This window comes from Embiotoca jacksoni, unplaced genomic scaffold (assembly GCF_022577435.1).
Source record: "Embiotoca jacksoni isolate LCO1_2020_lvr unplaced genomic scaffold, fEmbJac1.0.p SCAF_50, whole genome shotgun sequence".
Taxonomy (NCBI): domain Eukaryota; kingdom Metazoa; phylum Chordata; class Actinopteri; family Embiotocidae; genus Embiotoca; species Embiotoca jacksoni.
The window spans coordinates 1,180,508-1,208,369 of record NW_027185404.1 but is presented as its reverse complement, the minus strand read 5'-3'; the positions used below and the strand labels follow the sequence as shown (position 1 = coordinate 1,208,369).

General features: G+C 41.9%; 1 protein-coding gene across 3 annotated transcripts in view; it reads right to left on the bottom strand.

Annotated features, from left to right (window-relative positions):
• grik2 (glutamate receptor, ionotropic, kainate 2) overlaps positions 1-25,113 on the bottom strand; it is a 269,550-nt gene extending 244,437 nt beyond the window's left edge. For 2 of the 3 annotated variants that reach the window (XM_069171980.1, XM_069171982.1), the window contains exons 1-2: positions 24,872-24,976; positions 21,726-22,150 (exon numbers count right to left, since the gene is read on the bottom strand). In XM_069171980.1, coding sequence (XP_069028081.1) covers positions 21,726-21,843 — 118 coding nt within the window. In that variant the 5' untranslated portion in view covers positions 21,844-22,150; positions 24,872-24,976. Of the gene's footprint in view, positions 1-21,725; positions 22,151-24,871 lie in introns of all 3 variants that reach the window. The other variant, XM_069171981.1, reaches the window with a different exon arrangement.
• Positions 25,114-27,862: the final 2,749 nt, after the last annotated feature.

Genomic DNA, 27,862 nt, shown 5'->3' with positions numbered 1-27,862 from the left:
TATATATTTCTATCTTCACACAAAGCGGACGAATAAAATACAGACGATTGTGGCTAAATCAGACACTCACCATGGTTAATAATGCTAAAGCTGATATGAGCCTTCATGTAAATTAGTTTAACAACAAGAAGCAACAGAGATTAGCGTGAGCGTAGCACCAGTTTGAAGCCTCCACCTGTGAGATGTGGTTCCATGTGTCCGACTCGGCATTAGATCTCCAGCAGCAGCTCGGCCCAACAACAACCCGCCCAGCATCAATTATTAAATCACACTGGGATTTAAGAACAAAGGGTTACAGAGTTAAACGTGGTGGCTCTGTTCTCCGAGAGGCAGCAACGAGGACTCGACTCCCCTGGTAACAAGCAGAACAAGATCTCATGAATCAATAACACAGAGGAATCTCGAAGGGAAGCACGTTTGGATTGTGGAGAGAAACTATGTTGCTCTCAAGGTATTAATACAATAACAGCATCGGGCTATTATATACAGCCACCCTCTGTGATTGGACACCAGCACTGTGCTGTTGGTCAAACAGCTGATGAATGAGGCAGCAGCCGAATCTGATGCCAATCAGCTAATGTATTCTGTGACTTCACTGCGCTGCTTCTACTAAAGCTCGGTTAAAGCTGCAAGGAACAAGATTCAGAATCAGGTTCTCCGTCTTCAGATATACTGTTTGTTTACAGTTTGACGTCATTAGTGTTTAATCACATTAATAGAATTTAGCCCAATTGTTTTCAATAAATTAATTAAAAAAAGATTGGAACTCAAATATTTATGTGATTATTATCACAGAAAGTGATTCAATATTTATTTTTTCATCAGGTGATGCTTGAAAAAAAAAAATTCACATTTTTCTTTCTCGACTTGCAATTTTTTTAAATTTCCAAAATCTCCACAAATGACATCACAATTTTTTAGAAAATCCGTCACAAAATCAAACATTTTTGATCAAAACAATCACAAAAACCAAACTCCTGAAGGGACTCATTATCAGCTGCAGTAACGATGAAGAAGTGACGGAGTTGCAGAGACACAAAAGCTGAGGAGGATGGACGGGTCAACAAAACATTTCACTGATTTTTTAACGTCTCTTTCAACAATGATGGTCCCATTAACATAACTGTACGGTTATTATTGTAACAATGACTAAAAAAAGTTCTGTTAAGCCTGATGTCTCACTAAACCAGAACCAGTGTGTTGTACTGAGAGGGTACCGATCATCTAACGAGATGTTTGAAGACTTTGTGAGAAACAAAGCAAACTATCACAACATGTCAGAAGATAAATCCATGTGGTTGAAGAGAGGTTGTTATGAAGCTCATGTATCATAGAAGACATGATGTAAGCAATAGAGAAATCCCCCAACCAAACGCTTTACTGTATCTGCATCCAACCTTCCAAGATACGAACAGGAAATGTGTTGTTGTGTTTGTTTTTGTTTTTATATCAGAAGGAATGAAAACAGTTTTCTTCATACACAGACTGAACTGTCTCATCGGCTCCTTGAATGACGAACCACCGTCTGTATTTTTGACTTTCTTGCACTAAATCCTGTTGAGCAGCCCGGGTGGTTTTCTATGTGTCCGACCATACGTCATACAATATATATATAAATCACTTCTCCTCATCTTTGGACGACTTCTGGTGAAACATCCAGACAAACTAACAGGTCTTCCTCTGAAAGGGTTTGGATTGGATCGTTGACTAATGATAATTACATGTAAACAGGAAAAATGATAATTACATGTAAACAGGAAAAATGATAATTACATGCAAACAGGAAAAATGATAATTACATGTAAACAGGAAAAATGATGGAATAGTTGGGACAGAAAGGAGCATCGCAGCCAGGAAATAAAGCCATTAAGATAAAACATGAAAAATAGGGAAACCATTAAAAGTAACTGATGACATTTCTATGGACTGCTACAACAATTAAAAATAAATCACGTACAAATTCACAATTTTGAAAACTATAGCCTCCAAAACTTTCACACATAAGAAGTACTCCTATTACACAATATAAACTGTAAAATAATTTCAGATATGATCAAAACTTAGCATCATGATGGGGAATTATTTATTTATCATTCAGATTTTTACACTGACTGATTTCCATTTTATTTCTAAAACATTATTTTTTGTCAGTTACATTTTTAACTCACATTCCATCTCCACATTTTGAGCTTATTGAAAATTCATTGGTCTATTTATATTTTTATTTAAAAAGAAAGATTAATGATGTTTTTTTATTGTCTTACCATGTATTTATTTAATGTTACACATTGTGGGGATCAGTCCAAACAACCATAAATGCAGATTTTATATACATATTACAAACACCAACAGGGGCTAATTATAAAACCCATAAGTAGCGGTAGCATGGCCCCGGCCCGTGTGCCAGTGTGGGAGTGAACAAAGGGTTCCATGGAAGCTTGTAAAAGAGTCCATTAATTAGACTGCCAGTTTCAATCCATGTCCAGCTTTTTCACTTAAGGTAATTGTAACCCTCACGGGGAAATGGCCCGCTTGCTTGTTAAATTAGACCTTTTCCATATACTTTACTGTTGAACAACCCTTCTTGATTCAAATCATTGAATACATGCTTAAATTTGCCAAGTCTAGTGTGAATACTATTTATATTCCGACGTTAACAAATATCCTGGACTTATAGCAGAGCTGGCGAGCTCCGCTGACCATAACATAAGTGTCCGAGCGCATACGGCCAACCATCAGTCAGCAAAATGAAAAGCCGGAGCCTGAAAGTGGAAAGCAGATCTGCAGCTCAGGATATTGTAATGCACTCCCAGCAGCACTTCTGCCCCTAAAAGTTGAGAAGAGAGTTGGGAAGCCTTTGAAGTGATGCTGCTGGAGGAGCTGAGCAGAGTTTCCCTAAAGAGCAACAGCGGAAGAATGTGCAGCGCATTAGTCAACACAGAGCAGCATTCAGAGAGAAGCGTGCAGCCTGAATAAATGTGGATGTGTCTGCACACTGAGACCAGCCCGGGCCTGGACGTCTCTGCAGGACTGCAGCTGTGCTGCATCATTTCTACGATTCACGCAAATCTGGCATTTATAATGCGGGAAATTCACACACACATCTGCAGCGGTGTCCCCGCAGACTGGATATAAAAGTGTTTGTAGCTTCTGTTCTGAAAAATGGTTCTGATCCAGAAGAGTCTTCAGCTGCAATACCACCGAGTGCCACTAGAGGTCGGCTCCAAAAAGCCTCCGGCTCCATAGACTCCCATTCAACTTCTCTCATCAAATCCAAAGTGAATAAAATGTGTCCATCAGTTATCTCGGTGTTGTTAGCTAAAGTCACTCCTTCTTGTTAGTTTAGAGCTCAGAACAGTGGAGACAGATTCAAACTTTCTACAAATGCTCTTGTTTCAAGTCGTCCTTTAAAAGCTCACAATTCACTCTGAACTGAAAACCATCCTAATTCTTCCTCTTTTCTCTTCCTCCAGACTGAAAAGTCATCGTTTCATCTGGCGCCCATGACAGGCAGCTGAAGGAGCATCGCGGGGCTCCTGGTGCTTTTGAGCAAAGTACTTTGCTGTGGCAGGGAGGCTGTAGCTCAGACAGTAGAGTGGGTTGCACACTAATCAGAAGGTTGGTGGCTCGATCCCCAGCTCCTTCTGTCCACATGCCTAAGTGTCCTTGAGCAAGACACTGAACTCTAAGTTGCTCCTGATGGTGTTCCATCAGTGTGTGAATGTGCTCCTGATGGCAGCACCTTGCATGGTGATCTGTCTCATTAATGGGTGAATGGAAACACATGTTAAAGAGCTTTGAGACTGAAAGATGATAAAGCACTATACAAGTACAGACCATTTACTTAACCCCTGCAGCGACCACCAGATCACACCAGGTGTGTGTGTGTGTCAGGGCAGGAAGGCATCAGTTTGACGGGCACCATCCTCACAAGCTTTTATTTCCATTTCCAACTGAAAACTGTGTCAAATCTCACCATCTGATTTTATTTGTCCAGATTTGTTTGGAGGCAGCAGAGTGATTAATCTTCAGTATAAATTCAGCCAACTCAGTGGAATTATGTTTATATTAGACCTCCAGTCTGTAGTCACTGTGTATTACATCCAGGCTTGGTGTAATTGGCTGGACATTTTCCTTGAAAACATTAAATATGATATCACATAATATTAAGTTCCCTTGACTGCTATTTAAGATTTCATTATTATATTGTGTTAAAGCAGCACGACATTTATAACTTATTTACTGTTGCAAATTATTTCCACACAAACATAATTTGTAGGAGGCTTCACAGCGCTTTAAATAATTAAGTACAATCATCCAGCCTGCTTCGAACAAAAGTCTACAATAATCTTCCAGAGATTATTGCACCTCCAAGCGGAGCCGCCATGACATCACAGATCCCAACTATCAGCGTCATGAGCACAACGTTAATATCGCAAATAAGAAGAAACTAATCAATTCTGATGAAGCTGAAGAATCTTTTAATGACCTCGAGGAGCATTTTGACTACAAACAGATGACACAGTAGGAAGACACAAATGAGAGTCTTAAACTAGAGCAGAGCGTCTCTAACAGCAGTCTCAGCGTCTCCACAGACCGGCGAGGCGAAGAGTTGTGTTGACCAGCTCGGTGAACTGAGTGTGAAGTCCCCGCTGCCCACCGCCGTTTAAACACATCTTTAATTCAAAGAAAACATCCTTTATTTATTTGCTCCCTCCTCTCTAAAGTGTCTTCACATTTTTCTCAAAATTTTTCCCAACTGACCTTCATCCCATCTTCTCTATATCACACACACACACACACACACACACACACACACACACACACACACACACACACACACACACACACACACAAACACAAACACAAACAAGCACAAACTATTTTCTCTGCACTTTCCCTCCTTTCTATCATCTTTTCCTCCTCTTTTAGTGGAGATTGCTGTCTGAAAGCGATGAGGCCTGACCGAGACGTCTTGGGAAATTAAAACGGCTCCCCACCCACTGTACCGATGCAAGCCCAACACACACACACACACACACACACACACACACACACACACACACACACACTGAGAATACTCAAAACCAAATCAGGCAATCAGGAGCTGCAGTGAGCTCATGGGGCTGTTTGAGATACTCAGATTTCCCCCCAGAGTTACAAAAGGACAGATCAGGAGAATCAGAGTTCAAGACACCTGACGAAGAAGACACAGAACATACAAGGTCACAAAGAGTGATGATAACAAGATAACAGTTGGAGATAGCGCGCACACACACACACACACACACACACACACACACACACACACACACACACACACACACAGCCTGTAGATAAAACAGCCTCCCACAATCAGTCATCCTATTGGTTCTAACGTCGCAGCCGTTCCAAGAAATGCCTGAAGTGTTTCTTTATTCTCCAGTCAGCAGAGTGAGACATTTCCTCTTCTCTTTTCACATCTCCGAATGCTCCTCTGAGGACATTATTCGCTGGGTGTAGTCACGGAGCAGCCGTACAAAACCGCTCTGAAGAGTGATTTCACAAAGACAGCAGAATAATCAACCTCCTGTAAAAATCACAGACTGTTTATAAAAGTGTTCGTAGCTTCAGGTCGGAAAAATGGTTCCGATGTGGAAATGTTTTAAACTGCAATACCAGCGAGTGCCACTAGAGGTCGGCTCCAAAAAGCCTCCGGCTCCATAGACTCCCATTCAACTTCTCTCATCAAATCCAAAGTGAATAAAATGTGTCCATCAGTTATCTCGGTGTTGTTAGCTAAAGTCACTCCTTCTTATTAGTTTTCTGGAGGTCCATCTGAAAATAATCCCTCATTCATTAGAAAAGAAGATTCAAGAAGACCTGTTTTTGGGGGCGTGTCTGTTTGATTGACAGGCCTGTGGTGCAGTCAGGTTACAGCTATCTCTGGGCAGGAAGTAGTATCGTCAGGTTTCCAATCAGATCAGTTAGCTCCTCCCCCAGCTCGCCCAAATATGGTCACTTCCTGCTCCAAACCGCTCCGAACTAGCAAGATGGTGAGGGACAGAATCTGAACTGGAGGATTTATAACGTTCACAAACCAACGATGATGTCACTGATGGTTGATGATTGGTAAAAACACAATGTAGGGCGACACTAGTTCTCCCATCGCTGACATTCATCCAATTAAATTCTTCTTTCGACAATTATATTAACTCCACATTGTCTTAAAATCTATTGCTGATAATTCATCTAAAGACAAACAAATGCTGGAAGCGGCCTGATTACTGTTCCTTTTAAATGCAGTATGACAATCAACAGCAAAAAACTCTCATGGTCAACAGATGCCATGAAAACAATTATCCACAAAGCTTCAGTCCAGCTCTTCATACTTTCTGCTTTCAGCTCTAATCTCCAAGTTCATTGGTTCCTCAAAGAATAAAATAGAATTGTCAACTGTTTCCGATGAACTTCTGTGAGAATGTGAGAAAACAGCTGGAGTTACCACTGGTCAGCCAAATGCTGTGACTTCCTGTATTAATTTCAAATCAAAAGCCCTTATTTCAAATTAAAAGCCATCTTGTGTTTCATACTGGGTTTTGATCTCATCTTGTTACTTTGATAATTTAAATATTTGTCCCCTCGATTGTGGTTTAGGTTTAGGTTAGTTTAAGAGTTTGGATTAAGTAAGTAGTTGTTCCAGTCGGGCTCAAACTTCTGTAAGTAAGTAAATGTAATGTCCTCTGAAGGGATGGAAACACAGCTGTGTGTGTGTGTGTGTGTGTGTGTGTGTGTGTGTGTGTGTGTGTGTGTGTGTGTGTGTGTGTGTGTGTGTGTGTGTAGGGGGGGGGGGGGGGGTTCACTAAAAACATTTCTCTGCGCTGCCCTGAGGTCACTGAGAGGCAGCTGCCCAGCTCAGGTACAGATCACTCCTGAATGCATGTGAGAGTTTAAAGGTGAATAAATGATGGATTCACTATCAGCTGCAGAAAGTTTCAGTTTTCTGTTCAGAGCTCTCTGAACCGAGCTGAAAACGAAGGCTCAGCGGAGGAAGGAGCTGCTTGGTTTTCTCCAGAAAATCTTCACTGATGTTGAACATACAGGATGATGCATATTTAGAGAGATGCAATAAAAAAATAAATCATAATTTTCAATTTCATTAGTTTATTTTTATATTTTTGCATTGTGATGGTGTTTTTTATGTTTAGATTTTTTTTTCAGCCTTTTTTCACTGAATGGTTTTTTTTGGGGGATTTTTTTTACAGTATTTTTTTCAGCGTCAGTAGTTTTCAGTTTCAACCTTCTGTCATTGTTTAGGCTTAAGAGGAGGAGTTTGATTACACATAATTTACATATAATTAGCTTGATAATGAAGAGCATCACTCTTCCTGAACCTGCTGTCTGTTCACAAGTCTGACATGAACCAATACAACTTGTTCCAATACAAGAGTTTTAACACTAATTTTTAGTTTCGGGTTTTGTTTTCAATGAAAAACTTTAATATCTTTTGTCGCAGATGTGAAAACATGTTTAACAGAGTGCTCAGTAGTTCTAGTGGAGATCAAATACTCTAAAGAGAACAGGGAGGTCAAATCAGCGACATCCTTCATTGTATTATACCTGCGGTGTGATTATAACCGCCCAAAACCTCACGTTCATTCTCTTTAAACATCTGCTTGTGAATGAAATCAGCTGCTGTCGTTTGTATCTGAAATAAAAAAAAAACGTCAAGTGTTGTGTCACAAAGGCTCGTGATCTACAACACAAAGATAAAAAACAAAATCTAAGCATGAAACGGTGAAGAGAATCAACCAACATCAGGTCCAACGCTGCCGATACAGAACATCTGACAGTAAACATCACGTCCGCGGAGGTTCTGGACAATCGAGCTTTAAAGCAACTGGAAGCAGACATGAAGGCGTCTGGGTGGGACTTCAAACCTAACATGGCTCAGACAGAGAGACATCCTGAGGGACACCTCCAGTCCCTCCAGGAAATCACAACCATTCACGCAAATTCAAGCAATCTCTGCAATATTTGCGGGACTTTGCAATTTAGCAAAAATCCCAAGATTTTTCCACAAAAAATTAGGTCATTAGAGGCTGTGCTGAAAGTACTAACGACATAAATCAGTCTTTTTAAACAAAACTCGCTTTATTAACTATTATTAACCATTAAAATTGGTAATTAAATTTTGTATTAACTTTGTACACAAGTGAAGTTGTCAGAGACGTCTCTTTGTTTGTTGCATTCAGCAGGTCTGTGTTCAATGAACATTCTTTTTTTTTTGCTGGAATTGCATCACAATTTTTTGATCAAATCTGTCGCAAAATCAAACATTTTTGATCGAAACAGACCCCAAAAACCCCTGGAGGGACTGAAATACACCGAACACTCCGCCGACCCAGGAGCAATGATGGGATGTTTGGGCTGCTTCTACTACCGTAATTATATTAATGCAGTTAAACAACAACAACACAGCATCCATCTTGCTTTCCACCACCTCTGACGTCAGAAAGGAGGTTTCAGAATCAGAAGAAAAAGAAGCACTTCAGTATCCATCCAGCAAACCAGTGAAATGATGAGCTTGGCAGGATTAACCCAAATCAATGTTTGTCATCAGGTCCAATCAACACCTAATGATAACCATGATGATTGATACCGAGTTATTTATGTGATTCCAAAGTTCTCTCTTCATACTGCAGGGCTGAAAATAGAATTGGTAATTTAGGACAATTAAATCTGCTTACCATGTAATCAATAGCGTAAACATATTTTTATATGACGTATCAACATTCATTCAGATCTTCTTCACAGTTCAGCACTGATTAAGTTCTGGCAGTGGATGAAAACGTATCTCGATTCTTTTACCGTGTAAAAACTATGGATTATGGACCTGTAAATATTTGGAGGAGTCACAAAGGATTTGTCCATGAGACAGGTTTGGAGTTTTTGGTACTTCGGGATGACCTAAATCCTGTTACTTGTCAGTTTTGGAGAGTGTGTAATCTCCACACACCGCCATCCATCGGCTGTGTATCTGCCAGCACATCACGCCGCTGACTTATCGGACTGACGACTCTATTAAGGCTGAGAGCTGAGAAAGAGCCAGACTGTTGTACAAGCAGCACACACACACACACACACACACACACGCACACGCACACGCACACACACACGCATACGCACACACACGCACACACACACACACACACACACACACACACACACACACACACACACACACACACACACACGCACGCACGCACACGCACACGCACACGCACACACACACGCATACGCACACACACGCACACACACACACACACACACACACACACACACACACACACACACCCGCGCGCGCGCGCTGCTGAAACGCTTAAAGACGCAGCAGCAGCAGGCTCTCGTAATATGGATGACACTTCAATCTAAATACAAGCTAATGAAAGAAGCTCGCTGGCACTGAGGACATTATTGACATACTGAATAATCCCGGCCCCTGGGAGAAGGAAGCCATCATTCTCTATCCACCCGTCGATCTAAATGGCCTGAAATTTTAATATGACATTTTAGAGAATTGGATTTATGGCGTATCAGCAGAAATTCAGCCGATTGACAGATAAGAGTTGTGCGGTGCAGAAAGGAGGCCTGTGCTGGGATTTGTCCCCGTGGCGCTGCATTCTGCCATCGATTTCTCCTGCAGGATTATTATTCCAGTTTTCTTCAGCGACTCCGGGCAGGATGTGGGTTGGAGTCTACCTTCCCCTCAGCAAGATCATTCTAATTCATAACCCCTTTCAAATGAGTTATTGACTTGGAGAGGCTTCTCTGCCGTTCTCCATCACAGGCTTGTACTTGCAACACATACACCTGTGGTCTCCGAACACCGTGTGAGCGGTCAGAGGGGAGACGGGGACATCTGGACGGCTCGGCCGGACCGGGGTCGCTTTCAGGGGATGAAATGCCCTTCCAGCAGCCAAAAGCTTCAAGCACAGCTGGTTGTGCAGAATCTGGAGGCACGACTACTTTGCTGTCCAACGGACATCATCTTTTCAGTTTAGTATATATATATATATATATATATATATATATATATATAGGAGATATCAGGAGAGAAATCAGATGTTGGCTCCTATTGCACAAACGGTGCGCAGCACTGTGATGTGCATGCAGCTGGGAGAAGTTACAACCTTCTTGAGTCAGTTTGCTAAGTTTTGTCACGTGATCAACATCAGCAGCTCAGTTACAGGTTTCTCACTGAGGATCTCCAGCACTTAGCTGGTCTGAGGTAGGTGGAGGAAAGAGTTCGGATCTGAATAGACACCAGAACCGCCCTCCTGCCCATCTCAGAAAAAACAACCTGCACTGCCTCAAAATGCCAATGCACATGAAAATAGGGTGCAATATATATAATTCTCTTTAATCCCGGGCAATTCCACAGAACCTTGACCTCCATCTCAATCAACAGAAAGTGACCTTGAAAATGTTCCTTTGTGTATACATGACAACAACAGGCCTTTGCTAAATATCAGACGACAGCATTTTAAAGCTAAAATAGCATATTTTTCCTGCCAGCTCCATTCCTCTCATTCACGAAAAACAGAAAGGTTCACAAGACATTCACAGTCACTTCACGCTGATCATGTGTGACATTTTGTCTTTCATGGGAATGGCCTCTAAAGACAGGACAGGATGCAGCACTCCCCGGGGCACCCAAATAATTGAAAGGTGAACTGAGAACAAATAAAGATTGGTAGGTGTAAAACTCAGCAAGAATCAAAACCCGCGTTCAGCATCTTTCAGTTTACTGCATTATTTCTCAGAGAGGACGATGCTGTTCCCACAAGTCCTGCCAGATTGTGTTGTTGTTGTTTTTCCATATTTAGCAGTAGGCTAGTTGTTGTATTTACAGTATATTCCATTTTAATTTATGTTTTTTCTCATTTGATATTTTAAATGTGTTTTTTTTTTAATGATTTAAAATTCTCCTTTAACTTCCCCATCATTAAGACGGCCAATAACCGGGAAATATCTGTCATTGTTTCTGTGTTGAACTGTGTAAACAGCCTGGCTTTACATCTTCCTAACAAGCAGATGTACCAATGATTGTTAACGATGTCAGACCAGGAACAAACAATCATCACAGTGTTGATGCAACTCAGCAATAAAGCCTCAGAGTCCAGAAACGATCCATTAAAGTCCGACAACTAGTTTCCGGTAAAGTGTTTAGTCCAAAACACATTACAACATCTGGAAGACACACGAGCTGCCGTTGCATCGTTTGAAATTTCGCGGCAAGTGTGTGTAATGTAAACTAAATAATTACACGGTTACCACACAGTCTTCACGCGACAGGTGTTGATTGACACCTCAGTGAACCAGTAGGAGCTTCCACAGCCCGTTCCCAGCCTACAACAGCCAACCAGAACGGAACTATCCGCCTTACTTCTGTTAATTGCAGATCCAGCCAGTCAGAAGCCACGTTGGCAATGATTGACACCGTTGTTCAGCCAATGGAACTCTGAATCTCTCTTTCGGGGGTGTTTATACCGGAAACAAAGAGTGACAAGTGTAAAGATAAATCCCTGGCAGTAATGCCTTGTGCGTCCTGCGGAGGCAGATGTGGGTTTGTTTTTCTGCTTTTTATGAGTTTTATCATGAAAGCAATGTCTAATGGATATTTTCCAAACTTTATAGCGCTCATCTGTGTTATTATTAATAGTTTAATGTGTTCTCTATTTCCACCATGCAACTATTTATCCCTATATCTCTCTGAATGGCATTTTCTTTGGAAACACGTGTCCTCAGAAAACAAGCTAATTGATCTCAGCTACAGTCATCTGCAGGCATTTGTTTTCAAAGAAAAAAAAAAAGGAAAACTGTCAAAAACCTTCTACTTTAGGGTGTTCAGACTTCTATAACTCGGTGCCAGCAGCACCTGCACTGATTCTAACTGTTACCTTTCAAAAGACACCAAATTCATGCTTGTACTTCAAACGCTTCAAGAACAGCTTTCAGCTCACTTTAGATGTGCCTGGACGAGGAGTTTTATGTCAATTTTACTGGAATGTTAAGTTCTAGTTGACACAAAAGCCTCACTGAACCACTCTGGATATGTGAAAGATTGTCTTATGCTCTTAGAGGGTCTCCTTTTATGTAAATTAAAAACAATCGTAGCAATTAGGAGCAGAGGTGAGTCTCAGAGGTGAATGAATCAGGCAAACGAGAGCACTGCAGACATGTGATTTATTTCAGCCGGTGCCCTCGAAGGTACAAAGTCATCATGGGAGCAGGATGCAGCTCTTCTACACGGGGACTGGAGAGGAGGACAAACCACAAGGATAGAGGAGGCGGAGGACAGTGTGTGAGGACAGGTCCTGGCTCGTGTTACCGTGGCAGTGATACAGGGAAGGGATCTGGTCACTAATGTCCTCCGTGTGTTCCAGGACAGCAGGAACAGAGCGTCTCCTTGGATGTTAGTCTACACGTTGGGTCACCTCCAGCTCAGCCTCCGTCAGCATCTCAGTCTCAGCTAATTACATCCTCACACACGCCGTGTTCGTCCAAACTAACAGGAAGCAGAGCTTTTCTGCTCTAAGCCGAGAGGAGGATGCAGAGGAGCGACTATTAAAATAATCATTTGGTGTGGTGTCCTAGCCATCTTCGTGTGCGGCGGCATCACGGGCCTGAAAGGAACACGGCATCCGTCCTCCCGCCTCCCTCGGCTGGAAGAGACCGAGCATCTAAAGGCAGCCATATCAGACAAACACACACAGTGCACGGGGGCTTAATGCCTCGCCACCACTCAACGGCTTCGGCTCGCTTTGTTCTCCCAAAATGTGAAACGATATATTTTATCCATGTAACTGATTTTGCCAGCCTGAGATAGTTTCAAATTTCTATAAACTAGCTATGAGTGAAATATGAATATTTTAAGCAGCTTAGCACTGATTTAAATATATTTACCAGCAGTCTGTTGGCTGTGGGCCAACACAGTGTAATGCTCACAAAGCCAGCACTGCTAAACTCAATTTACGAAAAGCTGATAATTCAGACTGACAGCGCTGAGGCAAATAAATTCATTTAACTAAAATATTTCATTTTCCTGTGCTTTGTAAAAACACCACAGAGAATAACACAGATATGAGAAGACATGGAGAGAACATGGCAAAGAAGAACTGAGGCTACGAAAACAAAGAGCAGACCAGCCTGCCGGTTTATTTCTTATTCTACTCTGTGAATATGAGGAAGATATTCTTTAAGAATTGTCAAGAATCGCAGCGTCATGAAGCAGACAAACCTGTGCAACAGCTTGTAGTGAAGGAGTTCCTATTTTAAGAGCGTTTCTGATGTATTCACTCCCAAAAAGCTTATGAATGAAACGACTATTTACGAGGCTGAGATTGAACTTTCATGGTTAACTAGTAAACAGTTTCAAAATCATCATTGCAACGTGCTAATTAGCTTTGATTTGATTCGTTGTCAGTCCAACGGGACAGAAAAACACTTTACTTTTATGTTCTGCTGTTGACAATTGAGTTTTGATGATTGCTGAGTTGCTTTTCTTCTTCTGCTGATGCTAACCATCCACTGCAAACACTGGCATCACATAAACATAGCCCAGTCTGTTTATAACCATGTTGGACCCCTACTTTAGTGACAGGAGAACAGGAAGTGGTATCTTTATTACACCGATCACAAACGGTCGGCAGGAAAGAAGCGACGAGGACAATCAGCCTTTTAAAACGTGAACGCTGCTCCGTCCGTCGGGTCGGGCTGTAAAAGTTTCACTCCTAAAGCAGGAAATCATCATAAACTGGGAGGAAGAAGTGGAGGAGAAGTGCTGCCACAGAGGAAACGTGTGCTCCGCTAGCAGGAACATAAAGAGAGTCACTGACACGTCACATGCTTGAATTACCACCAATGAAGGATGACTGACTTCTTTCCATCTCAGCAGACACGACTGCAAACAGGATCACGAGGAATTAACACGCACGTCATTTTATATAGCATGTCGTCCACTTAGTGAAGAAGCTGGAGGATTATTAAGTGTAATTTAGGTCGAGTGAAATTGTAAATACCACAGCAACTACTGTCCAGACTGATTTACAATTGGTTTCATTTGTTTGTCTTTCGTATAAAGAGGATTCACGTTATCCGTGCAGATGAATGTGCTCTCGGGCAGGTCATCATCTCGCCATCGCTGCTGCGTGACACCCGCAGACGTCCGCTGAATGTTTCCTAACAGATGAACGCTGCTCTGATGTCCACATTTCAACAGAACCTTTGCTTTCTGAGACACTTCCTGCTCTTAATTACAGAAAAAGAAATTCACTTTGAAATAAATCGCTACGAACCGTTTTGAGTGAAAGACTTCTGCTGCAAAGCACTTACCGGTTGGAGAAGTGCTGATGGCAGAGTACGAACATAAACTCACATTTACTCTGCGGAGGCACCTGAAGGAGAGCAGCGACGAGTTTCAGTCTAAATATATAAAAGCCCTGTGCTCAGCATTATCGGTTCTGTATAGGTGCACATTTGCTCACATTCTGGAGGGCGAGAGCAGAGTTTTGTCCGGTCTCATATCTGTCAGGTTACACTGAGGAAATGGAAACCGTGCTCGTGATCACTTTCGGGCAGTTTGGGCTTTTAAAGGTGATAATATTAATGGAGGCTGTTTTTTGAAACAGACTTCATGTCTTGAACATCAGAGAATAGAGAATTTCTTTTCAGTTTCTCTCTCTTAGATTTGTTGTGTCTTCGTCCCACGCTGATGACTCAAGCATCAGATACCACCGATGAGAGTGCAGGTAATTGATTTCCTCTTTTAAAGGTATCTTCCTTTCAAGAAATATCCTCCTCAACATGCTTCTATCAAACCACATTAGTTTCATCTGATTGAGGTCACACGTGGTTCAACCAGCATGCCTCTAATTGAAATGATATCTTTAATGCTAGCTCCGGATAACTTTGACATCTCACACTTCTAATTCAGCTCGCTAATTCAAGTGGGGAAGATGTAGAGCCAGTAAACAAATTACCGGAAAATCTGTCATTTGAGCATGCAGATCTGACTGTGTGTGCCGAATCGAGAGCCGCTGAGTGCAGCTTCACGTTCAGGCACATCGCTGCAGCGGTTTGAACGTGATTGGAGATTGTAGGATCGTGAACGAAGACTATGAGAGGCTCTTTCCAAATGTGACAGCTCCCACGTTTACCGCACAGATCTCTCACTCTGATGAGGAATTTTTCCATCGACGACTTCCATCTGTTAAAAAAGGAGGATTCAGCTTCTGGGGAAAGATGGAGGCCGCACCATCACCTCTAAACCTTCAGCTAACTGGTTTATATCAGACACAAAGAAAAAGTAAAACCACAACATGTTTAGAAGGGAGCTGGATATTTCCTGGTCACCAAGAACTGTGTGCAGATTTAGTTGATTGCAACCATAGCGACCGTCGATCAGTGATCTTCAACATGTTCATTGGTTGTAATGATTCCTTCATGCGTGTCAGGTTCAGGCAGGTTTCAGATTCGGGTCCAAAACTTTGGACGAGTAAAGTACTGGACCTTCTTATTAATGCCTCACATGACCGACTCACTTGATGTATCTTCATTTTTTTCTTCCACAGAGAACCTTGAGACTTGTAGAGTAGTTAATTAGTTAATAATGATTTATTCATATAAGATGAGTGTGTTGGAAAAAAAGGGGAAAGGATTCATTAACTGTCAGGCTAACTGTGAATGAAGTTAAATGGGAGTCTATGGAGCCGGAGGCTTTTTGGAGCCGACCTCTAGTGGCACTCGCTGGTATTGCAGCTTAAGACGCTTCTGCATCGGAACCATTTTTCAGACCTGGAAGCTACGAACACTTTTATATCCAGTCTGTGGTCTGACTGCAGCTCTGTTCTGGACACATAAATTTATATTGAACTTCTCATTTGACTTTTTTGAATAAAGCATGAAGCCAATTCTTCCAGATGTTGAACTAACTCAGTTCTTCAGTGGCGTCCTCAGCCTCGTGAATTATGTTGTTTTTCCGTGTCTCCTCTGTTTGTACCCCTGAGGGTTTCCATCACGATCCCTGCTGAATCTAATATGCAGCTCAGATTCATATTATAATCACTCACAAACCTCACAGCCTTTTCTGCCAAACGCTGTTTATGAATGATCCCATCTTCTTTGATGTGAGCCTGTCTGACTGGACAAAGATTCATAATCCATAACCTGCTTCATTTTTCAGCCTTGACCTTATTTTCTGTCTTTTTTTTTCTTTCACCATGATTATTGATTGTGTTGAAGATTTCATGTCTTACTTCACGAGTGAGCGTAATGTTGCTTGAGAAACGCTGCTCTTCGACACACACACACACACACACACAGGGAAGCTCTGCTGAATCCTAAAAACAATTTAAACACAGCACATCACACACTGCAGTGGGACCTGCATGCTAACAGCTAGCTGCTGTTTATCCTCTGATATCTCCAGTATTTGTCCACCTGCCTGCCCGGTGGAGACGCTGCATGTGTTCATCTCATTTCGGATTTTCTGTAAACGTTATCTGCTGACGGGGAAGCTGTGTTCATGTTATCGTCCTGGTGGAGCACAGCTGGCAGTCGTACCTCCGATGTGGCGTCACAAATTCAGTAACAAGACAGGCAGTAAATATAACAGTCCAAATATTAAACATGAAAATTATTATTGTCACTTATACTGTTCTGTGTGTGTGTGTGTGTGTGTGTGTGTGTGTGTGTGTGTGTGTGTGTGTGTGTGTGTGTGTGAGTGAGTGTGTGTGTGAGTGTGTGTGTGTGTGTGTGTGTGTGTGTGTGTGTGTGTGTGTGTGTGTGTGTGTGCGCGTGCGCAGTCTGCTGACAAAGTTAGAGAGAAGGAAATGATGCTGTTTTCATCCACATGGCTGAAAACGCAATAACCTGTATTATGAATTAATATTATAAGCGGCAATAAATGTTGCATCAGAGGAGAGAACAAAGATGATTCAATTGCCAGTTATTTGTCCTTATCAATATTTGTAATGATTGTGGTGTTTTTATTAATAAGTGGGTGGCAGAATTGTGAGGTTTGAATAATTTAAACATCCCATAATGTGACATGATAGTTGAGACTCATAGTCGGATCAACAGTGAGTTTCTGAGGACGGTGCAGACAAATAAAAAAATCTTTGATTGGTATTTTTTAATTTCATCTGTAACTGTGTGGTGAACTATGAGCCTCCAGGAACACGGAGATCAGCTGCTGCTGGTTTATTGGAGGTTCAGCAGCTTCTGTCAGTTCTGCTCTGAAGCTGTGGAACAAACTAGCTGTTAGATATCAGGGAAGCTGCTCAGTACTACTTTTAAAACATATCTCTTTACTTTAGCCTTTAACTAGCGACTCCTGAAGCTCTCCTGCACTTGAACTAACCTCAACCGTTAAAATGCATATTGCTTTTTTAAAAATATTTGAACTCTATTTATATTTATTCTATGTATTTCTTTTGTACATTTGAAAATGTTCCTTTATATCATAGGATGGGATTATATCATATATCACCTTTTGTATCTGTTTTTATGTGAAACACTGCATGGTATTTTCTTGCTGTAAAGCAGTTTGAGCTGCATTTCTTAAAGTTTCTATACAAATAAAGTTTTATTATTATTATCATTATTGTTTCTACCAGTACATACTCTCAGCCCAGAAGATAACAGGACCACACAGAGCGTCACTCAGTCCCACTCCGACTCTGTCTCTGCGACAGTCTGGACTGAGCTGCATTTTGTTTTGGCTCTGAGCAGAAGGTCAAAGGTCAGACCTTTGACGAATGTACAGTTGGATCGGCGGTGAATCGACTGCTCACACAGGAAAAAAAATCGGATTTTCTTATTCTTCACTGCTCCTAAAAGTCCACTGCAGGATCATATGGACACAACGCCGCTTCTTCTAACGCTGTTTCTGCTCGCACATGGTTTGCACAAAGACTCTGATGTTCATCCGTCCTGTGGGCTCCAGCAGGTCCTCTGGGAGTTAACACTGTTGTTCTTTCTTACTGTCTCTGTACTGAAGTGGATAAACTTGTTGGTAGTTATTTTTCAACCACTTTCTCTCCTTCCTCCATCTGTCACTGCCACACTTGGACAGATTTAGCTTTTATTTGCTGTAAAGCAAACAGACTGGTTGGGCAATAAAGCAAAGCAGAAAATTTCTCTCCAAATCCAACCAATCAGTGGACAGTTTGGGACGCCGGCTTCTACCAGCAGCAGGCCTGAAGTCAGGATGTCTGAAACCGACCCTGGATATCCTGAATGTGTTGTCTCACACAGGGTTGTTCAGTTGTGCATCAAGCCATATTTGTGCTTTTGGTATTTGCTGCAAAGAGTCAACATGTCCAGTCTGTCTTTTTAAACGTCCACCTCCATCTCCACCAGTAACACGCTGTGATTACCTCCTCCCGTTAATGCTCTCCACATCCACACGTTGTTCCCCAGAAGTGAGCGCATCTCTGCACATCTTCGTGCCTTGCAGGTCGTGAGTGCGGCGCTGGCTGCAGGCCGGAGGATAATGTCAACTTTTCTGTTCACTTATCGACAGGCGGGCAGCTCAGGGAGCGAGTTCTTCCTCGAGAGGGAGTTTTTCTCCCATCGACCTGCAACATTTAGCTTGTCTGCCCCATTAGACGGTGACCTTCATACTAATGCCGACCGCGGCGGCCATAGCCAACGCATCTCATTCAGCCTCCACTCTGATCACAGGCAGAAAGTGCCTGTAAAAACTCATCCACACAGATACTGTTCAAACTTCTGGATGTGATTTCCATGATGAAATATTCTGCTTCGAATTCATGCTGTCAGTAAGTTGGACCTGAACTTCTCTAAACGGGAGAGCCTTCTGCTTTCTGAAGTGAACGCGCGAAATACATTCTGCTGCATTTTTATGAAGTGACCCTGAATACGACTTCTCCTCCACACGACTAATCCAATTTCCTGACCTCATCCGTCTGCAGCAGAACTCCGGAGAAACTCCAGGACGACTGAGCAGGCCGGAGTCACGGTTACAGAGCTGCTGTGTCACCGCGGCTCCGTCTACCGCTGCTTCCAGCTGATCCGTATCAAGATTTATCTTCCGATGGGCTGAGGGAAGATTCAGTTTTGTGCTTTCTATTATCGGTGATTGTCGACACGTCAGCCAGTCACATCATGTGAACTCCCACCTTGCTTTCGCGTCCTCGTTCCCCGATCAGCTGCTTTGGTGATAATCTGGTCCATGTAAAGCTCATTTCTGAAGGTCTGTAGGAAGTCACAGAGGGAATCTGTGAAAAGCTTTTTCTCAGATTGATGAACAGCTCACCGTGAGCTAAATGGGAATCCAGTTGAGGTATCAATCTTAAACAAGCTGAAATATTTGCAAGCTCTTATTTTTTTGTTTCTTTAAATGAATGGTCAAAACACAAACAATGATAGGTTTACTGCATTTAAAGGAAGCTCACAGCTGCTCGACAGTAACAAGGAGGCCGATTTATAAAGTAAAATCCAGTTGATGGATTAAAAGAATCCCAGGTGGAAGATGTACTGAAGCTAAAACTATGAGGCCTATTTCAAGTTAAATTTTGCTCTAAAACTCAACAGCTCCTCTGAATCCCCAGGATTCCTCTGCAGCTCACTAGTGCTGAGATGAATTTTTTAAATTTGAGTTTTTATTTGAGCTTTCAGTCATGCAGTTTGCATTGAAGACACAAAAACTGCAGCCGCCTTCATCTCGGTGCGTTATCGTTAGTCACGTTACAAGACAGAAATCTAACCAGCATGCATTGTGTGTCGATCACCGGTGATCGAATGTGTGCAGGCCTGGCTCGTCTCTTGGAGCCCAGGGCGGCAGGGTGTCGTGACAGAGTTGGTGAAGTGCATTTTGGGAAATGTAGGATCCAGTGTTTTTGAGTTTAACCCAGACTACCATTTAAAAATCGGTATATCTGCTGCTTCCCTGTTGACCATCAGTCATTCAGTCCATCTCTCACAAATTTCCTCATCTTTATATAAGCGCAATACTTCACTGATGAAGTGACCTTTTAATATCATTATTCATTTACATGGAGATCACTGTTTTTCTTCAATCAGCTCAAATTAGCTAAACTCCTCTGAGATTTAACCCACTCTGTACAATCATCTCTGGAGTTCCTGATGAATGTTTCCACAACTCAAACTTATTTCATATTGAAACCTAAACACGGATTAAAGACACAAATGCATGCTGAACAGTTTTGTCAACACGTGAGAGACTCAGCTTGTAACTGGTCGGCCTCAGTGTTCGGACTCAGCTGTGATGATATAAAGGGATGTAAAGGGGTTTCCCAGAGAACACGTCTCCTCTCCACACACGGACTGAATGATGCTGAGCAGGGAGACAGTTTCCATAATGTAAGAGACGACATTCATAGGATCTTTCTGCCTGCGCTCTCACACACACACACACACACACACACACACACACACACACACACACACACGCACCAATCTAAAACAGCTCAATCAGCAGAAAAATCCATCTGCAGCTCACCAGTTTGTATAAATACATTTGAACAAATAGTGGATTTAAGTTTTAAGTTTAAGTTTTTCCTCCGTTTTTTTTTTTTTTTTTTAACTAAAATGTGACTTATTCAACAAAAAGTGCATCTGTCCATGTTCATGTTTCTGTGTGTCTGTCCATTTTTCTCAATAGCAACTAGAGTAATAGGATGAATTAAATGTTTTATTTGATTTATTTTGTTTCTGCAGTATTTTTCCTTCTTTCTGCTGCTCACACTGTGTGATGCACGTCAGGGGCCTGAACCTCCAGCCAACCGCTGTTCTCAGCATTAAAAATGGGGAGTTACTCAAACAGAATAAAACGATACAACACTGTCACGTTTCCATTTAAAGAAGCGATGCAACTAAAAAAAAAAAAGATTTGGACAGGAGGTTGAATATTTCCTGCATATTAAGCATTATATAGCGACTAAGTGTTGGCATATTTTAAAGCTTCAGGGACAAATTGAGGTTCAAAAGGGCACCGAAACATTTCTTCTCCAACTAAATAAAATATTTAGTGGGTTTCTGAAATATGGTCAAGAGGTTTAGGCATAGAACAAAAGAATTCCACATCTTTTTCTTTGTAAAATATAATCTTACCGTAGTAGAAAAAAAAACCCAAGTGTTTCTCACACAGATGCACACACTCTACTATCACATGTAAACATTCTGTACAACAGGAATATACACAACACATCACACCAGACATCACCACATAAAACACACACAAGTGGGTGACATCAACACACACACACACACACACACACACACACACACACACACACACACACACACACACACACACACACACTGGAGTCTGGTATGACAAGCATTCATATCTGTTCATGTTCAAGGCTTCAATTAGAAAATTACTAAATAGCAACAAGTTTCAGACGGCCCTCTCTCGCCTCAGTTGTAAACTTATTGGTCATTCATGTATTAATTTCTATTACTTTACACTCGTAGTGCAGGTACTCAACGCTCATGTTTTTCCTCCTAAAAAGTCTCCTTACACTGCAAATAACAGGAAGAATAACAACTCTGACTGTTTCCCACCAGAGAGAAAAAAGGAGGAAAAGTGAGTCTCCAACAGGTTGGGATGAGAGCAACACACTTAATGGGGATGAAAAGACACCAGTCAAACTTTTAGAGCTACATGAGAGGAGAAAGAAAAAGTCGCTCACCGAATCTGAGGACGTGTGGCATCCCATGAGAATATCCCACACAGTGTAATAGCAGCAGTAGAAGCCTGACGGTGCACCTGAATCTCGCCTTAAAGATCAGCAGGGAGGTATTCTTCATGGTGCTTGTGTGGTGCACAGGATTTTTATTCCCTGAATCGGTATATTCCCCAATTTTTTTTCTCTCTCTTAAACCCCTTTAACGTGAATTCAGACGGCTGCAGAGATCACGGCATGATCTTCACCGGCGGGCTGAGCAGCGTTTTCCCCACATCCATTTGGAAAGAAAAAAATAAATCACTGCGTGTCCAGCTCACTGCGCCAAGAAGAAACAGTCCTTGGACTCAGCTGAGGAAGATGATGGTGGAGGTGGTGGTGGTGGCGGGGCGTCCATGTTAGGCAGGGCAGGGCTTGAAGATATCCATTTACTGAAAGACAAAAGGCAAAGATTGTAGAGGGTGAGGAGAGGGGGGGGGGAGCTCCAGCGTGACCAAGTGAGAGTGAAAGTGAGCGGAGCGGCGGTCTCAGCAGCCTCGGCAGCCCGAGCTCCTCCTGCTGCACTGCCGCACAGCATCTGACGTCGAGCCAACACTCGTAGTGTGAGAGCGCACAGGACGCATCGGGCAGGATTCTCTGCTGCTGCTGGTCACACTTCGCCCTCTGATCTGGATCCCCTGCCGAAACTACCACACTCCTCCCTCCCTACTTCATCCCTTCTCTACCCACTGATGTCGTGTCCCCGACCAGCCCACCGCCGCCGCCGCCGCCACCGCCGCTCTACGGTTTCCCGTCGCTTCAGCTCGGTCGCCGTTAACAGCGGAGCGCCGCCGTGCTCAGCCGAATAAAAGCCAATCTATGAATCTGAAATGATCGCCCGTGTTTGATAAAAGTCACTCAAGCTTGGACTCATGCGAGGGCACCGCGATGCCAACCTGTCAGACACTCAATATGATGAATAGCCTGTTCACCCCCGCTGTATTTCAGCACTCATGTTCTGTCTGTGGAATTATGACTTTTATTATTTTCTACTTTTCTTCTCACTGACACTGTGCAGTCTGTTCCACATACAATTTTCATTTCATGCGAGCCGGCCGAAGTGCCGTTTCGGCTCTTTTATATTACCACTGAATTACTGACGACACCTACATGGAGTTCAATTTACGTGTGATATTCAGTATTTTCTAATAGGCTGCACTCGAGCCTGTCATTTACACATAAAGCAGAAAATTCTACAACCATGTTTAAAACAACGTGGGTTGGTGTTACTGGATTTCCAGGAATAAAAACACAATATATTTCCGTGTTATTCAAAAAGTCTGTAAATGCCTATGTGGAGTTTTCAGGTAAATTCAGGTTGTTTAATCTCATGTATAATTTCTAAACATTATAGATTAATTTTCTGGACTTCACACAAGGCAGACAGGAACACGTCTGTTGTATAGAAGTCAAGATGATGTCAACAAATAAAAAGAGCTTGCCTCTGATGGAATTTGTCAGTTTTATGAGAAATTAAAATAATATTTACAGTTTAGTATTAAGATGAATGATAAAATGTGCCTTCTTATTGTAATATCGTTGTTTAATATAAGATTCAACGCAGCCTCTTGACATGTAACCTGCTTAACATTTAGGCCACGGCTCAAAGAATTTGTTGAGGAGTGTTTGCGTTGTTGAGTTTTCAGCACCACGGACAGTGATTCTGTTCCAGCTCTTGTCTTTGCACTGCGGCTGTTTCAGCACCTGGACAGCGGCTGTGCTTTTATTCCCCGAGTGGGTTTCAGCACCACGGACAGAGATCCGACTTCAATTTCGTCTTTCTCATCTGTTCCTATTTATTTGGCCGCTTCCTCTGCCCGCATGTCACCTTAATGAGCAGCAGGGTTTTTCTGGACGGAGTCCACGAGATGATACAGTTTAAGCCTAAAGGTTAAATATTGTTTCCCTTCACCGTCTGCTTCCATATTAGCATCCATTTACTGTGGCCAACACCCAAGTAACCATCCAGCCTGACTGCCCAATATTTCTGGAAATGTGAAATGGTCTGTACAGGCTAAAATGATTTGAAAAGGAGGCCAACTTCATAAATATATTTAAGTAGTTTGTACCGTCCACACCTAGAACATCACAGTTTAATTTTAAAAGTGCATTTCTCAGTTTATAGAATAAACTTCTTTGTTTTATTTTCGAGAATATCTTCAAATTTGAGAGGATGTCAGGTTTCCCGAACAAAAGGGGAAAAGAGCAATGAGTAAATGGGTGAAGTAGTTTAAAACTTGATAATAAATTTTTTTTAAATTTAAAAAAAAAAATTAAAAAAAAAAAAGGAGCATCCCAGAACTGATATTTAGAGCACAAAGCAGCGCTTTTTGATAGCTGCGTGTAAAAAAACAGAAAGGTGCTTATAGAGTGGCAGGTGGAAAAAGCACAGTTGGCACCGGTGCATATACTCATCTGAATTTTTTATATTCCCCTCTTTTTTACAGACAGAGCTACAGCTCAACAAATGCTCCTTTGTCCATCAGGAAGGACGTTTAAAGAGGCTGAGGGGAGTCCCACCGCCGGGCACCGCTGTCTGATAATAAAGTTGATTTAAAGCTAACGTGCTCATCAGCTGTGGGATTTAAATGCGCGGCTGGTCTCCGCGAGTTTCCATCCAGACCCGTGAAGTATAGAGACGTTATCACGGATCCTTCCTGGCGCGGATCACGATGGGCATTTAACAACCCCCATAATGTCGTACAACCCTGCAGCAGTGAAGGCACCAGGCCGGGGAGGAGGAGGATGAGGGTGAACCCGAAAAGGTGGTGAGCATCTCCAGATAGAGGTCAGACAAAGACGCGGGAGGTCACGTCTCCTCGGGCTCGTTACGCACAACTCGGCGCCTATTTTCCACACGTTAAAATTATTCTTTGCATCCTGAGTGCGCAGATTAAAGCAACTTGGCTGTACAGACCAACTTCAAACCTGACCGGTGCGGCGCCTCGCGCTGTTTTCTGCCGCCCGGAAAACACATGAAAAAGCTTCTATATGGATCTGATCTGTCTCCAAAGACATGACCTGCTCCGGAGAAGAGGTGACGCGCGGAAACAAATGACAGAAGACGAGATGAAATATGCAAATAAATGTAAAGTTAGAAGGAATGAGCTTACCTTAGACAGACCTGGCGCAGGGAAGAGTCACCAGAGCAGCACAAAGAAGTTGATTTGTTTCTATGGAGAAGCCGAGTCGCTTCCCCCGCACTCGCATCTGGTAACGCTGCGCTCCGGCCGTAGGGGAGACACGCCTCCTGTCGGACGGCAGGACGCACTGCTTAAAGCAACAGGGGGCACACAGCGGACCGGGGGGACTCACGGACACCGGTCTGCTGCTTCTCCCGTCGGAGGAGACCGTCTGTCAGGTCGGGCTGAAGCACATCATCATACTTTAACCTGCCCTGTGAGGAAACACGCGGCTGTGGTGGAGAGCATCAGGATGGGAGGATCAGAGGCACTAACTGGGTGAAAAAGTGTTGTACTGTCCTGCTACAAAGTGGGTGAGCCCCAATCTGACAAGAAGATAGATAAATGAATGCACCTCACAGTGGGACATAATGTCCACAAAGATGACCTTTATCAAAGAGAAGATTTAGCATCACTGACTAAAGGTGCAGATTAATCTGAATTTGTAAAACAGAGTTTGAAGAAAGAATGAGCTGTCACGAGTTAAATCAAATTCAGATTACAGCAGATCCTACTGTGTTCGATTCAGTGGATTAAACTGAACCCAGTTCACTTTAATTGAGTAATGTTAAATAGGATAAAATGAACTGATTTGTCATATTAATTAGATTTAGTCAAAAGAGTTGAAGCAAAAAATGGTTTTCAACTTTCCAAAGTGTGCACAGTTATAGAGTAAATAATAATAATAATAATAATAACAATAATAATAATCCTACTGCTTGAGATGTGGTATATTAACCACCTTTTATGTTTTTATATACTTACACTCCTCTTTATTATCAAGGCTTGATAAACCCAGGTACTTACAGGTGTTTTCCCCACATATTTTCCCATCACGCATGTTCAACATTAAACTTAAAGAATATTTTAAAACAACACAGGAGATCATTTTATAATGAGAAGGTAGTGTGAGTGTTCCCACAGTGTCATGACAATAAATCTAGGATCGATGCTGCTTATGAAGATGGTCATTGGATGATCTTCATCAAATATCTGTTTACTGTACACATGCATCTTATTTTGCATTTGAAATGCTAATGTCAATGCTGAATGTCACTTCTTTTCTAGATTATTTATCTCTTGTCAGAAGATTAAAGGCTGAGAAACATTCGAGCTTCAGGTCGACTCAGTCAGCAGATGTTGGAGGTTTGGTGTTAACTTTTATTAAAATAATTCAGTTATGTTTCAATTCTTGGGGGTTAAATTGATGGGAAACTGTTTAAGACCCATCATTTCTCTTATAACACTTAGAACTTAAAGTTCAGCATTGCAGGAATGATACGGTGATATCATGAGCAAATATTATGAATTAATTCATTATATTAAGAGAGTGACATCATGGTGGCTGAGAAAGTGGGCTACTTACATGTGTCCTGCACTCGATAACTTTTTCTCTGCATTATTTCAATTATTTCTGTGATTTGATCTCATCGTCTTTGTAAAATCAACTTTGTTTTGTAATAAAAGTTATAACTTAATTTTCAGGGAATAATGGTTGATTCATCCTTTTCAACTAAAAAAGTATTCGATTTTTTTGGGGGGTGTTTTATTTTTATGGGGAGTGGGTTATTAGTCATTACTGGAAATTTGTATATTCTCAGATTCTGTAGACAAACACAAAGTATCTCTGGTGGTTCACATGTATACAACCTGCCAGTTGAAACATCCATTAGATCATTAAGGGACATCAGAATCTTAATTTAGGCTGAGCAGGATTGATCTGTTCAGTTTAGGAGTTACATCATAAGAGCTCTGATGCAGCACAACATCCAAACATGTTCTACTTTTTGTCAAAACAACACAGATTTCTACCTTTTACTATTTGTCATAATGTTTTAGGAACACACTTTTAAAAAGTGCAAAGAAAATCGCATTTCCTGTGGTTTTATTTGAGTGTAGTCAGGCAGTATCAGAGGCAGACGGTGACATAAAAGCAGAATATAAATCTATTCATTTGAATAACCATTTTACAAAACAATATTTGTTGTAATGTCTGAAGACTCTCAGTCAATTAGCTCATGGTCTGTCTGTGACTTAAAGACAACTGAGCGAGCCCGAAGGTTCCTGAAGACGTTTCATCTCTGGAGTTTAACCTCTTATGGGGTCTTTAACTCTCCATATAATGTTTTTTACACTGGAAATATATTTTTGTACCTCTTTAAAAACTCTGCCTCTGTGTTGAGAAGCTTTTGTCTGTTTCAATTTGTGTTCAGAGATCATTGGCTCGCAGTAAGTGTATACTGTTTGTGTGACTACCGAAAAATGAAACAAAAACAATGATAAGGGTGGGAAATATATTATTAAATGCAGAAATACTCTTCTGACAAATAACATTTCTCAGCTACAATAAATCAGCCAAAAACTCTGAAGTTTCAAACACAACGTATTGACAACCCCTTCTGCATATAATGAAGCTGCAGCACGAAGATTTCAGATTAACCAGACATATATTTGCAAACAAACCAGTGAGTCCTCAAGCTTAAAGTATTTCCTCTTGTAAAACAGTCTGTTCATCACTTGTCAACATTTTCTTTTTACCATGAAATGGACTCACTGTTGCTCCCGGTGGGCATTTGGGGGAAAACAGCCTCAGGGGGCAGTAATGAGCCCATTGTGACACCACGGTGAGGATTAAGATTATTTCTTTAGATTTTACAAGAGATAATACTTTAATGTTGAGCACCTGGTTGGTAAATGGACATCTGGTTACCTGCTGCTCCGTTTTTGAAGTGTAGCACACAGCCTCCATCCTGGAGCTTCTCTGTGGGAACCTGTGGAACTGTCTCCTACACAGTGGGTGAGTTAGAGTTCAGCTACCTACAGTAACAAACACCTCTGTTCTGAAAATAAATCCACGGCCAGTGCAACAAAAAAAACACATACAATGATGAGAGAAATCCACAGGATGCACAAGCAACGCCG